The sequence below is a fragment of the Pseudoliparis swirei genome, chromosome 17 (genome assembly GCF_029220125.1).
Source record: "Pseudoliparis swirei isolate HS2019 ecotype Mariana Trench chromosome 17, NWPU_hadal_v1, whole genome shotgun sequence".
In the NCBI taxonomy this organism is placed as follows: Eukaryota; Metazoa; Chordata; class Actinopteri; order Perciformes; family Liparidae; genus Pseudoliparis; species Pseudoliparis swirei.
In genome coordinates this window covers 16,708,291-16,723,302 of record NC_079404.1, presented here as the reverse complement: position 1 = coordinate 16,723,302, position 15,012 = coordinate 16,708,291, and the positions used below count along the sequence as shown (strand labels likewise).

Here is a 15,012-nt window from a genome sequence, read left to right as displayed (position 1 = left end):
TTTCAGTAAACATTTTCTTGAAACATATATATAAAAGCCTCTCAGGCCAGCTGGTGATTCAAAGCCCTGGGGCTTCCACTGCAAACAGCTGATTACTCGAATCCAGAGCCATTAAGGCTCATCTCGAGAACCTTCTCACTCTGCTCAGGACGGGTTGAACAAATCTAGATAAAGCCCAGCTTTGGGTTTGAGTCGGGAGAAAAGAGGATTACATTGCTATCGTGGCAATATGTGTATCTCTATGTCTTTATGAAAGAACATACTTACTTATTTCCTCTGAGTTAAAGGATGCATCCTAATTTACAGGATGCAGGAGGTTGGGACAGAAACACACATCATTTATTGCCTTTTAATGAAATAGACTGTGATGCTGCCACAGGGGGTCTTAATCATTTGAAAGTAAGACATTGATCTGTGAACGCAGCGCGACAGGATGGAGGCAACAGAACCAGAGAGGGCGGTCAGAGTGACCTCTGCTGCAACGTTGGAGGTCAGACCTTTAGATTATTTAGTCATTATTAAGGCAGGGTTAATGTGTGATTGTCTACGTAAAAGTTGTGGGGTTTTTGTGCTGCTGTTATTTTTGCCATATTTCTGATGATGCATTTTGATGTGTGAGCTCAACATAATCCCCCCCAAAAAATCCACTGGACCGCGTGATTATCTTTTTACAAGTGGCTTGAGTCAGTTTATGATAAGATAAGATATTTCTTTTTTAGTCCCACAGTGGGGAAATTGCAGGATCACAGCAGTAATACAAATACAAATCAAATACTATAACAATATTAAATATACAGAGGAATACAATATATATATATATATATATATATATACAAGGTAGTGATTAAGTGTATGTTGGCCTGTTTGTTCAACACTGGTCCAAAGATATCTCCACAATTACTCACCAGATAACCGTTCAATTTATTTCATGATGATACAGAAGGGCGTGACCATGATGTTGTGTCAAACTCGGTCTTTGGTTCAGCATGACAAGAGGACTCATTAAATACTGGCCTGATTGCCATGGGATATGGTATATACTCATACTCAAACCCACAGGATAGACCCACAAATTTATAATGTAATAGTTCTAATATGGTCAACAGAAATCCATCACATGTGCAGTTCAACTCAGAATATGCTGTTTGGATTTGACTCATCAACTTAACTTGAACTGTTAGTATTCATATTATGAGGGGAAGTCAAAAACCAGTGATATGTTACTCAAAGAAAGATTAAATGCTCACAGCTCAAACATTTCTCTCAGCCCACCCTGCACTCAAGGCCACATGAGATCAGCACAGCTCCAAATCAAAATGCTTGTGGTCGCTCGTAAATTCCAGTGAAATAACTAACAGGAAACTCTGACGCAGTCTCGTAAGAAAGATAATTTGATCAAAAGAGAGTAGCGGCGAGGGGATTTGGTTGTTCAGAGAGAGAATGTTTTCAGTTTTTTGTAAAGCATTTCAGAGCAGCTCTGTGGGCTTCATATTCCTCGGCCGAAGAGGAAATATAGCATGTCCACGTGTTTCCATGCGCATGCTGGTTCTGTAGATATTGAGCCAAAAGAGGCGGTTTTGAGTGAGAGGAATGCTGCGGTGGGTCTTTATTAGGTGGACGTGGATGGGCGCTTTGTGAAAAAAGTAAATAATAGATTTTAATTCAACGGGCCGGAGCGGCACCCTGTTCACTCCAAGGTTAATGAATCCCAACACACAATGAACACACAGGGCTGTACAACATGTCACTGTGCTCGGGCTGCTGTGAGCATCGGGCACACGAGCCATGAAAGGCTCTCCTCATCTACGTCAGTGTGTATTCGTGTGCTGGGGTGACAGGGTTATAGAGATGTGAGTGGGAAAACACAGAAAAGGGCTGTATTTGATTTGAAACAATTTAATTGGAGTAGACCCCCGAAGCAAATTACTCATTTTATTTTTCACATCAGTAGGATTAGATCAAGTTGATTGATTTTTAAGGAAATTGGATCATTGACAGACAATTTACTCTACACACACACACACACACACACACACTCCTTTTCTTCCCCGACCTGTCATTAACCCCCCAGCTGCAGATCTTCCTATTCAGACTATTGCAACATATTTGCTCCCCCTTGGCAACATCACATGCCACCAATGACTCCATTTCCACTGCCAAGCCAACGACACACACCTCTATATCTCCACCAAATCCACCAAACCCACTACTCCACTTTCACCAACTGCCTCACATATATAAAGACCTGGATGCAAGCCAACTTCCTCAAACTCAACAGCTACAAATCTGAAATCCTCATCATCGGCTCCAAATCACTCAACAAATCCGAGCACAACTTCTCCCTCTCCATCGATGGCACCCCCTTGTTTCTGCTTCCACACACATCTGTAACCTCGGTGACATCTTCGATCCAACCCTCTCCTTTAAATGCCACATCAAGCACATCACACACATTTAAACCAGTTTGGGTTATTTGGGGTATTTTCTGTTTTCTTCCAGGTTAACCGCTCTCCCTTCTTCTCACTGGGCTACAAGTGAAGTCACATTAATGCATCTCTCCACCAGTCTAGATTTTGCCACATTTGAATTAAAATATTAAGACAGAAGCGGGACTGCTTGTTGACAAAATGACACTCGGACACTTCTGATAAAGCAGAATTTAATTAAATAAATAGCGTAAATAGTTAAAGGTTAAAAAGCTTTAACAATTTAACTAAGCTTCAACCGTTTACTTTGTGTGTTGCACATTTAGAAATGAATATTTCATGTTACAGAGTAATATGAGTGTAAGTTGAATTCATAAGCAATAGAACACACTCTTGCTTGATTCAATACACTCAGAGGTTTTAGCTTTACACCCTCAATTGGTTTGGTATGCCCAGTATAGTGTATGATGGCTAATGTAATGTAAAAGCTGTATAAAGCAGCATTTTGCAGAGTTGTGTGCTTCGACACTGCGCGTAAGCTCCATTATCCTGTGGTTACCACTTGTGCAAAAGTTAGATATATTTGAAACTATACATTTTCAAAAGATTTCAAGTAAATTAGTTACAATATTTTAAAAAAAAATGAACGCATCAGTGCTGGTAGATTAGATTAGATTATATATTCCTTTATTAGTTCCACAGTGGGGAAATTTCAGAATCACAGCAGCGGGTGCACATTAGAGCATTAATACAAATAAAACACAATAACAATACGAAATAATAATAATAATAGTATTACTAAAATACAAAATATACAGAGGAAATATATACACAAGGCAGTATTCAGTATGCAAGTGAGTTCTACAAAAACGGGTATCTTGGTAGACCCATCACACATTTGGACTGAGGAAAGTTATTCTTATCTCAAACAAGTTCACTTAAAGGGGGCCGAAGATACAATCGGACCAAAATAATAACAACCCCTATCTTGATAGATTTTGAGAGGCTTTTTATGGCCTATATGGATTTTCAAGAAGCGACTCTTCATGCTGTAACTCCACGAGCTTACAACCACCCAGTCGAACCCGTTATACAGAAACCAAGAGACAACAGGTCTAGTCAGGAGCTCATGTACTGTGTATGGCCTCAAGCTGAGTTACCAACCAAAATGACCGTTACTCTAAATGCAAATGAGAGCCTCTGCTTATCTAAGAGAGCTGCTGCTGGAATGTGCTTATTATAACCTTTTTGGGAACATACAATAATCTATATTTTTCCTGAGTGGTGTCCCAGGTCCACAGCTCCCTAATCAGTGATTGTGTTTTTTTGTATTGGCTATCTGGTCACAGAGCCACTGCTCCCTCTTCACACCGACTGAGCCATTCATCAACTGTTGATTAAGTGTATCCTGTATAGAGGACGACTGTGGGTCTATGATTCAGTCACTACCTTGTGCCTTATGCAGCTAAAACAAATACTGTGTGTTTAAAACAGCTGGTTTGCTGCAGGAGCACAACGCCCCATTCTGCAAGAGCGTTGATACGATCATCATATTTTTAAATTTACAATAATATATAACATCTACACATTTGAAACTGGAAATAAGTTGTGTTTGGCTTTTTATTTAGGGAATTATCAAATTGGGCAATTGTCAAAATAGTTGAAACTAGATTTTCTGTTGGCTAATCGTTACACTATGTGTCCCAAATTACTTTATTTCCCACGAAGGGGAAGTGCATCACGTCAGATATTTATTTGACTGCACAGTGCACACTGATTTGAAGACACAGCTCGGGGCATACTTACTGTACATTTACAGTCGTCTATTTGTACATTACCCACTAGGTGTCAGTAACCTGCTTGCTTGCTGCTTTAATGGAGCCTCATGCATGCTGTGAATGCAGACAAAAGGTTATTTTGCACAGGAATAAAACAAGAAGAAAATATTTTGCAAGCCATTGCATATACATTAAAGCACTATAGAGCTGCCTGCACACACAACCTATACGCCTGGTCCATTTAGTGTCTGCATTATTCATTTAAAATACATTTTCGTCTTTTCAACAAATCTTTCAAATAATGAACAAATTCTCTCAGAACACACACTCTTTTTATTTTAATGGAAATATATACTTTCATCGATGCCCTATTTTTTATTTTTTTATTTTTTACATTCTCGAGCCGAAGGGGCGGGGTGAGATGCGGAGGAGAGCGGGGCGGTGCTACGTGTCCTCCAGTCATCCTCTCACCTCCCTCCCTTCATTCGTATGCGGCGTTTGAACGGAGTCCGACGGGGAGGACCGACGAGCCACCAGGGCACAAATGACTTCACACTTCATTAGAAAGGAGTAAACAGAAGGATTTTGAGAGAAAAAACAGGACCTTTGAACAACTGGACTTTTTCTTCTTTTTCTTCTTCTCCTCTGCACGCGCTGGATATTTTCATTTAGTTAATCATGTCGGAGGAATATTTAGCTTCGCCTGTGTGAGACCTTCTTCCTCTTCCAGAGCAAAAAGCCCTACCTGGCTCAGGTCTCATGGAGACTGTCTGGAGATAGCTCGCGTTCACAAAAACATGTAATTACGTTTCCTCTAGGGAGCCAAGCCCCGCCGTTGGCATCTGAAACAGCTGTGTCGTGTCAAGAAGATTGTGGATTAACGTTTTTTTTTTTTCCTTCTCTTTTCCCCCCCTCCCTCCCCGAGTAAAACCACAGACCCCGTTATTTATTTTTTTCCAAATGAGCGTCGACTTAATTGAATCCGCTACATGAGCGGAGGCAACACAAACGCCTATTTCTCCCGGGGAGTGCACATTTTTTTAAATCTGCCCCAGTTTGCCCCTGGAAAAAAAATATGGAAAGCGAGGTTTTCACCCCTCTGCTGGAGCAGTTTATGCTCACGCCGCTGGTCTGCTGGGTAAGAGCCCCGATGAAGCATCGGGATGTGTATCGAAGCTAATTACCCATATTCCTTTGAAGTGCTTATTGATGAGCCGACACCTCTGTGCATTGTCCCGTTTCAGGTGAAGACGGTCGGCCATGCGACGTTGACCGAAGGCACCGCGTTATCGGAATATATCGAACTCGTGGATGGGATTTACCTGAACGAGATCATGCTCGAGATGTAAGTGATTTGAAATATGATTGGTCGTATGACAACATGTGTAGAGACACTTGGGACCCCAAACGCATCACGATAATAGATGTATACACTGTGTGTATGAGAGACTGTGTGTGTGTGTGTGTGTGTGTGTGTGTGTGTGTGTATGGCTCAATGACTGGTCTGTGGGCGGGGATGGGAGACAATAAATGATCCCCTGGGGCTTGTAGTGGTCATCCCCACATGACCAAATGAAGCATTTCTTTTAAAGAACTCCGGCCTCTGTCCAGTACTTGAAATTGTCTGCTGAAGTGAATGTAGGCTACACACAAAGGGACCTTGTATTTGTGGGTCACACACACACACACACACACACACTCACACTAACACACACACTTTCATGCAAAAAATCCTTGCAGACAGTTGTTGTCGGGATCTCTTGCAGCTGCAGTTGGTTTCCTTGCGAGCATCTCCGAGGATGCGAGGAGGCAGCATGGCTGTCATCCGCAGCTGACTGGGAGAACGCATTACTCCTGGAGGCTGCAGAGCTTCCTGCCGGGCGGCAGATTACAACTAGAAACGGTAGTCGTGAGCGGACAAACACGGGAAGGGGTGCAGAATCTGGATGCAGCAGATTACACAAGATCCTTCATCAATGTAGCAGGCCAGCACAGTATGTTTGTTTTCACTTAAGTAGATGGGAAGTAGATGCTTTGGCAGATCTCTTCATAGGGAGGGAAGGTTCTGGAGAAGATGATGATGCATTGGATTTGTCTGAATCTGCCTGTCTTTCCAGCCCCCTCCTGTCATCTAGCACGGCAGCAGACAGCTTTCCATTCCTTTGTCTGGTTTAGGGCTGCTACTTCCCGCTTGCATTGCAATTTCAAAAAAAATGTTTCCGCTAATGCCACTCTCCACACCGTCAGCATCCCCCCCCCCTCCCCTGCTTCCCAGTGGAATTGATTTCCCCCCTCAGTAGAGATTACGCTGTGTTGCAGGTGTCACTCGTATTCCACGGCGTGAGGACGCTCGTCTTCTGCACTCGTGCATCTCTGTGTTTCTACGTGAGCGGAGCAAACCTCGCTATATTCAGAGTGGAGAGTGTTTAGAAGAGTTGAGCTGCATGATTAGCTCTGACTGGTCTTTTCCTGTCTCTGGTTGGTGTCCTCGACCTCCAGCTGCTCGGCTGCACCACTCCACGAACCCGCCTACCTTCAGGTTTCAACTTCCTCTTCCACCTCTGTCCTGTACCTCCTCCTCCTCCTCCTCCTCCTCCAGGCTGTCTTTATAATCTCAAAGAAATCCTTCAAAGCAGAAAGGTGTTTAAGGAGGCTATTGCAGGTTCTGTTGGACAAGGGCATCTTCACACGCATGCACACACACACACACACAGACACAGACACACACACACACACACACACACACACACACACACACCTCCTTAAAACGATTAACAAGTCGTGAGTATTTCAAGAGCTTTTCCCCAATGGGAAATTGTATAGCGGAAAGCAACCGGAAGGATACGCGGGGGAAGGGCGGGAAGTGTGAGTGAGATGGAAAACGGTTTGCCAACATGGTTGAAAACCTTAAACATGGCACAGAAGATACGCAAAAGAAAAAACAAAGAGGGCGAAAATGCAAAAATAAACCTATATTCTCTAGCGGCGGTTTGCCGAGCCACACGGAAACTCCTCAGATCCCCATATCAAAGCCGAGCTCTTTGGCAATGGGCTCTCGGTAGGATTTCTGTCTGCAGATAAGTGGAGTAGGCTGGACGGGGCCGTTCCGGTGTGTGTGTGTGTGTGTGTGTGTGTGTGTGTGTGCTCCTGGACAGAGCAGCCAGCGTCGAGCTGAATTGAACTGTGACTTTGTGATCGCCTGACAGGATGTCGGGGATTGGCGGTCACAGCCCGCTCTGTTTATATTTGTGTGTGTGCTTTTCTGTAGGGCTTCTGTGTCTGCGTGGGAGTGTGTGTGTGTGTGTGTGTGTATCTGGCTGTTTTTTTCCTTTCTTTTCTGCTGTGCTTTTTCTTTTGGACTGAGGCAGCTGTCGGTAGTCGTCTTGTACGGCCACCCTCCCACACAAAAGGCCTACAGTACTGGTCAGACGCTATGTCGGTGAGACTGCTTTCTGTCTGCCTCTCCCACTTCACCAGCACCGCGTGGTCTCCTCCAGTAAGCTGTGCTAACTGAAATATACTATATAATAAGCTCATTTCCATCCCTCGAAACCACAGCTTTAGGGAGTTTTAGATGATGGCATTCCTCAAAGACAGTGACACACGCCCTTGTTCTATTTTTTTTAGAAACGTAATATTAGGGATACAAAATCTGACTTTTTCTGTCCCCATAAAGATACCTGGGCTCTGGGTAGTCGATACCGAGTACTGATCCCATACCAGGACTGCATTAATATCCTGTAGGTATTCCTCACTGCGTGGAAGTGATTGGGATCTTTCTTCTTTTATACGCAAGGCAACATCAGTCTTAAACATGGCTCTCCTAACTTTTGATAAGGATTAAAGTTTTAAGTGTTTTAATGCATCAACCAGCCCGGTATCAGTGCATGATTTTTAATTCAGTATTAAAAGACATACATGTGTTTTTGAAACTGGCCTCAAGTGTGTTCACATTTGTTGCCGTGTGTTGACTGGAACAATTAGAAATGCCTCCCTTCCCTCAACATCTCTCTCTTCCACTCATTAAAAAGTAGCTAAACCACAGGAACGTTCTCCAGCTTCTTTTTGAGGGACTGTAGGCGATGATTAACGGGGATTGTATTCATTGCAGGCTCCTACGAACGCACTCTCACTTACTCATGCTGTTCTTCTTTTTTTCTCTCTCTCTCCCTCTGTTCTGGCAGCTTAAGATATTTTGTCGTGCGTGCCGGTTGGCATCGCCCCGCTAGCGAGTGATCAGTTCCCGCTCAAAAAGCTCCGCTGTTGTTACCGCCAGTCAGCCGTGTTTACACTGGAAAATAACAAACTGGAGTTGAGCATTGAATGAAATGCCCTGTGCTAAGTCTTCCAGAGTGGAGGATACAACTCCAAATACGTAAAGACGGTAGTATATGAAAGTCGGCGTACACAAAAACATTGTTAAGCAGGGTTCCTAAAAATATTTCTCCCCCCCCTTTATTTCCCTCACACCAACAGTCCTCTGGCCGGAGAAACTTGAGCGTTTCACGTCTCTCCCCGGTGATGTCAGCTGCTGCAGAATGAGCTTGAGTGTCGCCGTGTGGCGGTCTCTGCGCGGCCTCAGTGCCGACGCGGCAGACAGGCTGGCAGCAGTTGTCATCGGAACAGCACGGGACAGCGTAGAGGTAGAGGGAGAGAGGAGAGGGAGAGGGAGAGGGAGAGAGAGAGAGAGAGACTAACGGTTTGCTGACACCCAGATGGCACCACGTCACCCCCCCACCCCCCACCTGCCCTCTTGCAACTGACATTGCCGAGCCAATTAGATCGCCTCCTCCGTGCCGTCAAACCAATTAGTTTTCCCGCTCGGCAAGAGGGGCTCTAATTTGAGTTTTGTCAGAGTGACAAGCGTCCAGTTGAGTTCTGTTTTCCTGCCAGTCCCGTAGGCCCGGGCTGGCTCGTTGGCCTGTGAACCAGTCGGTCTGCCCTCCACGGGCCAGTGGGACAGAGTAATGCAGTAGTGAGATGGAGACTTCTCAGTATTAAAAAAAGGAGATCTGATTTCAATTGAAACTTATATGTAAAGCCCAATATCGCAAATTTGCCACAGACGGCTTTACAATCTGGACGTGTGACCCCGGCATCGGAAAAAGGACCCATTTGATGTGTGACCAAGGAAATCAGTCGAGAGTACTGACTGACTGTTTGTGGGATTGAGTGCAAGTATATAGAGGGAAAGATGGTGGATTATAAAAAGAATGCCGTCCCGCATGTTGCACAGGCTGATTTCTGTTGACTTGAGCATTCGCACAGATCCGTGCACGTCTGTGAATCCGTCTGAAAGGCTGCACACCTGGGAGTGAGTGTAAAAACACAAATGAAGGCGACGTTCCCCTTCCACCTGCATACTTCTGTTCTGCTTACGAGAGTGCTTTCGAGTTGCTGTCGGCCTTAAAGAAGTGAACCCACGAGTCAGTCGATTTTAGATTATTATTATCTTTTTTAGACGCTCGTATACACAGGATGTCCTCAGTACGCCTGTCATCACTTCCTTTCATGACAGAATTGGCTTTTCGACACGTCATGCAAACACGAAGCCCTCGACCAATGAGCTCGGGGGAAGAGTCTTGCTGTGGAAGGACGCCACTGAATGACGAGTGTTGGTTTAAACCCTGAACCCCGTTGCTCTTTTGTTGCAGGCTCTGATGCATCATTTGATTCTCTGGTTATTGTTGTACTAACATGTGGAGGCAACATTATTATGCTTCTGCTCTGCTTATGGCTTTGTTTCTCTCCGTCAATATTCTGAGGGTACCAGCCATCTGGCAACAAATCTAAAAACGGCCTCTTTTTTCTTCTTTCTGTCTTTCATTCATCTTTGAGTGAAAACCTTTTGTGCATAAAGTATCCTACCTTGAACACACTCCTGTTTATGTTGCTAAGACATAATGGATCTTAATGAATGGAATTCATAAGGGATCTTTAGTAATTTTAATAAAATGGTGAGAACAAATAAGAACTTTCCCCCACTTCCTTGGCGTTCTCCCTGGTTACATCTTGATCCATCGACATACATTAGCGTTGCAGCAATCAATTGATCAAAATAAAATGAATCTGCAGCTGTACAAAAATACCAGAAATTAGCTGGTTCCGGTTTCTAATTCTTTTTGCCGTGCAATCGAGACACCTTTTGGTGTTGGACTGAAGGATGATGGAGAACATTTCCATGACACTCATCTTGTTTGTCTCCCTTCCCTCTGCCATCTAGTTCCTTTCCCTCTCTCTGCATCATGTCTCAACCCCTACTGCTACTGTACCCTTTGCCCCACCCTGCAGTCATTTCCTTCATCTCGGTCTGCTTGTCAGTCCATGTCTCTCCTTCTCTCCCTCTCTCCCCCTCGTCCTCCTCTGTTTTCTTTGAGCAGCACTCTGAAGCCTTTGTTGTCGTTCTCTTCGGGGCGAGCCCCAGCGGACCGAGCAGAGAGGCTCTCCGAGCTGCCGCTGGGCCGTCGGCCCGTTCGATTCCTCCACCGCTGCTTCCTGGACCGCGGGGTCTGCCGCCCTCCTCGTCAAAGTGTAGAATCGCACATTAATCCGTCGTCCCTCGTACAATCGTGCCCGCGTCCTGCCGTCTTCGCTGCGTCTGTCGAGCAGGGGGATGTATATCAAGTCGGACAGGAAACGGCAGCTGTGACCTTGAGAGGACAGACCTTTTAACAAGGCTGTGTTAATGCGAGGCCCTTTTTCTAAATCCCATAATGGACCATTTTAGGGTTCTTTTTTTAACACATGTTACTCAGCCCTAGCAATTCATTTTTTTTGACCGGGGTTGATATTTAATGCAATGCATTTTCGGGATTAATTGGGGTTTCTGGGCTGCACCATGTTCAGCATCCGTCAGGCAATGTCACACATTTAACCTGACATCTTCAGAATTTTATATATTTAATCATAACTTGTCCAAATTAGGTATTTTTGCCGCTGCTGCGGTTTCCTGTTAATGCAAACTCAACACTTCCTCCATCTGCTTCATGTTACAAGCCCCTCAGTGGCTCAGGGGGCATAATCCCTCCTGTTCCTTGGAAGACCTTTTTGCTGTGAAGTGTTGAGTTGTTCATTAACAGCAGCTTAACTTTGAGAATTAGCAACACAGTAGAATTAATCGGTGACCAAGCACACCACTTCTGTTAAATAAGAGGAACTCAGTGCAGCAGAGAAGTGAGTGTGGCACTACAGGAATGCGCTTATTATTCGAGGCCCTTTTTGTCTGTGCATTTCAATGTTTTATGGTCTATGTGCTTGTAGTCCAGCACATGGCAAAGTATCCAATTGCATCCAGTTTGTCACCAACGCGTTTATCTGGAGTCCCTATGGAATGGGAAGAGGCCCTGTGGAAACAGAAAGACAAAGACAAGGAGAGAAACGACCCCATGAGAAGCCAAGACGAGGAAGTCGGCTGCGAGCCACATACCGATGGTCAGACCCTCACTGGGCTTGTTGTACACACTACGTCTCTCGTGGGAAACAAAAAGGGGAAGCAGCCCCCTCGAGCAGTAGGGCTGACTCGTAGCAAAAGACATCATATCGGCCACTACACTCAAAAAAACGATTCAAGCCCTTCTTAGAGGTGACACATTTAAATATTGTTTGATACATTTAAATAAATCAATTACAAAACGAAGATATTTATATTGAATGGGTGTAACACAAAATGTATGAATACTTTCATTTATTAGATTTATTTAGGTTACTCACAAAAACGATTCAAGCCCTTCTTAGAGGTGACACATTTAAATATTGTTTGATACATTTAAATAAATCAATTACAAAACGAAGATATTTATATTGAATGGGTGTAACACAAAATGTATGAATACTTTCATTTATTAGATTTATTTAGGTTACACTCACAAAAACGATTCAAGCCCTTCTTCGAGGTGACACATTTAAATATTGTTTGATACATTTAAATAAATCAATTACAAAAATAGATATTTATATTGAATGGGTGTAACACAAAATGTATGAATACTTTAATTTATTAGATTTATTTAGGTTAGATGGTGTGCATATCAACTCAAAATAAATGTGTTTCATTGGGGACTACCCTTTGCGCATGCGCCTTCTGAAAATCAGTTGTTTACATGAGGTGAACACACTTTCAGGGCTGTACGGTGGTGTAGTGGCTAGCACTGTCGCCTCAAAGCCAGAGGGCCGTGGGTTCAATTCCCAGTCCGGGCGTTCCTTCTGTGTGGAGTTTGCATATTTTGTGAGTTAGTTAGTTAATATTTTTAGTTGGACAAACACAAATTTATTTAATTTAATGAATATCGTGATTATATTTTAGATGTATCTGATACAAATGAGTTGGACTAACTTAATTACATTTTATTGCACTGATGTGCTAAATTTGAGTTGGAGTTGCATATAATTATTGGATGGAAAACCTGCCAAAAATGTAATTGAGTTCATCCAATGAGTCATTTCTTTGAGTGTAGGTGATATGTTTTGTAATATATACCCATCGCAAAGTGAACAAAGTATTCTTTATTTGGTACGCAAATTATTATTATTAATAAGCATGGTGCCAACGATGTTACAAAGTCATTGCTTCATTCTTCACTGGTTCTGCGTGTTGCCTCTGTGTGTTTACTGTGCTCTCAAGCTTCCATTGGGAGAGAGGCGGTCGGTGTGTTAACGTGCACTCAGGTGTTGCAAGATTTGATTTGAACAAGATTCAGGCTGAACTTCAATTGTTGCAAACGGCGTGTAAATATTTAAACGGAGTATTTACAATTTGATTTGCGGAGCTTTATCGTTCATTACGCTCTTGATTTTGCCAACTCCTGTCCTGTGCATGTCACAGAGGGACGTGTATGAGCAATGGCATTGTCATACTATTAAAGGTATCCTTTAAAATTCAACTCATAATCCTAAAAACTCATACACTATTGTAATTATTGTTCCCAGAGTTGCATCATATGGCCTGTCCGCTACGAGCAAACTTCACATTGATTGTTGGCTTCGTCGTGTTTCTACAAGGCATGTCAGCTTAATTTAAGAAGTAAGACTTCGATCTGGCTAATTGAGTTAAGTGTGAGTCCTGAGGGGTATTAGTGTTGATTTTAGATTTCATGTTCTAGTTTGTTGTGAGAGGATGACTTCTCATCTTCGTCTCAGACAGGTTTTACACTTTTAATCGGGGATGTGACAGAAGCAGAGCCACAGAATTACCCTGAACTGAACTGCCAACATTAGCGTGGCTGCTAATAACAGCCCCCCCCCCCCCCCCCGATTCCTCTTTCTCTGTGTGTGTGTGTGCGTTTGCTTGTGTGTGTGTGTGTCTCTCTCTTTCTCACACGTACACACACGGTCACAAACACACACTCCCCTGCTGTGTTTGGACAGTACAGCTCTATCCCCAACACGTGGCCAAATGAAGTCTGCATTCTTGTCTTTGTATGTGTGCATTTAGCCTACTTTGTGTGTGTGTGTGTGTGCCTGGCTGCTCATGCTGAGTGTAATGCAGCCTGTCATATGTGGGTTAACACTACTCTCTAACCTACCCAGCCAATCAAAGCCAGGAGATGAGAGGAGAAAGCCCAGTGGCCCTGGGCCCTACAGAAGGCTGCGGTGCCCATCGACAGCACCGACGGCCCGGCTTATTGACCGGCCGTCTGGCTGACTGGCCCACTAGTTGTCTGCCTTGCTGGCTGTTTCGTCTATTCAAAGCCTTGGGTTTACTGCATCAGCGGGAACAGGGCGAGAGGCCTCCATTACCGGAGTAAGTCCCTGTGTTTAATCGGCCGCCGATCCACAGGGGGCGTCGGCCTGTCGCGTGCTAGCACGCGTGGCTTCGGAGCCCCAAAAATGAGCGATGTAGTGTCGTCACGGTTATATTGTTGTGGCCGCCATGTTCTTGCCTGACTCTGATGGTGAAGGAATGTATGACTGGGCGACCCTTTCTTTGCTGTTTTTCTCTCTTTCAATCTCTGACACACACACACACACACACACTCGCACCTCATTCCCCACATCGCCCTCCTCGCCCTGACAGGATTACTGCCTCCTGTGCTTTTTAATGAATGGGTTAAATAGACCCCCTACTATGGACCTCCAAAGGGGCTGAGCGTGTGTGTGGAGGGGGGTGGGGATGAGGTCACATGACTGCTCATTTATACCGGTATTAAATAGAACCCTGTGTCCCTCTGATTAGCATGATTGTGTGGGGGTGTGTATATCAGGGCGGAGGCTGATCAAAGACAAATGAACACATCCACACTGCAGCCGGTTGATTCAGGAGAAAGGCATTCTGCCCCTTTCTCTTGGTGGAAACGAAACGCGTATCATTATATATTAGAATGTTATTTAAGAGTTAAGGCTACTGAAGCATTAAATGCATATTATAATGAGCACATTGAGTCTTTTACTCTACATTAGAATTTTATGAAAATGATTGCTGGGAACTTGGAATATTTATATTCCTGGGTATGAGAGTTTTTTTATGAAATCCCTCTACGTGTAATCAGTCTTGGTAGAAGCGGAGCAGCAGCAGCAGCATGCTAAAGTCATTAGGAAGCCACAAGTCCCCCGAGACTGCAACACCACCGAGCTGAATGTCCTGGAGGAAGATGAAGAATCCTTCACCTTTGACATCTTCACAAGAGGGACGCTGAAAACAAAAATCTTGATTGATACCGTCTTAATGTTTATTCAGGATGAAGCTTCATGCACTCATACAGACACGCTATTCTGGAGCACAGATGCAGACATGCGCACACGCTTGCATGACTACACATGTGCCACACACTGCATGCACGCACGCATACATTCACAAGCAGCCAGGACTCTCC

General features: G+C 44.1%; 1 protein-coding gene across 6 annotated transcripts in view; it reads left to right on the top strand.

The window, feature by feature from the left end:
• The first annotated feature begins 4,713 nt into the window (after positions 1-4,713).
• The window catches only part of ccdc88ab (coiled-coil domain containing 88Ab), a 63,611-nt gene continuing 53,312 nt past the window's right edge, over positions 4,714-15,012 (top strand). For all 6 annotated transcript variants that reach the window (XM_056435343.1, XM_056435340.1, XM_056435345.1 and 3 more), the window contains exons 1-2: positions 4,714-5,342; positions 5,449-5,549. In XM_056435343.1, the coding sequence (XP_056291318.1) occupies positions 5,280-5,342; positions 5,449-5,549 (164 nt within the window). In that variant the 5' untranslated portion in view covers positions 4,714-5,279. The remainder of the gene's footprint in view (positions 5,343-5,448; positions 5,550-15,012) is intronic.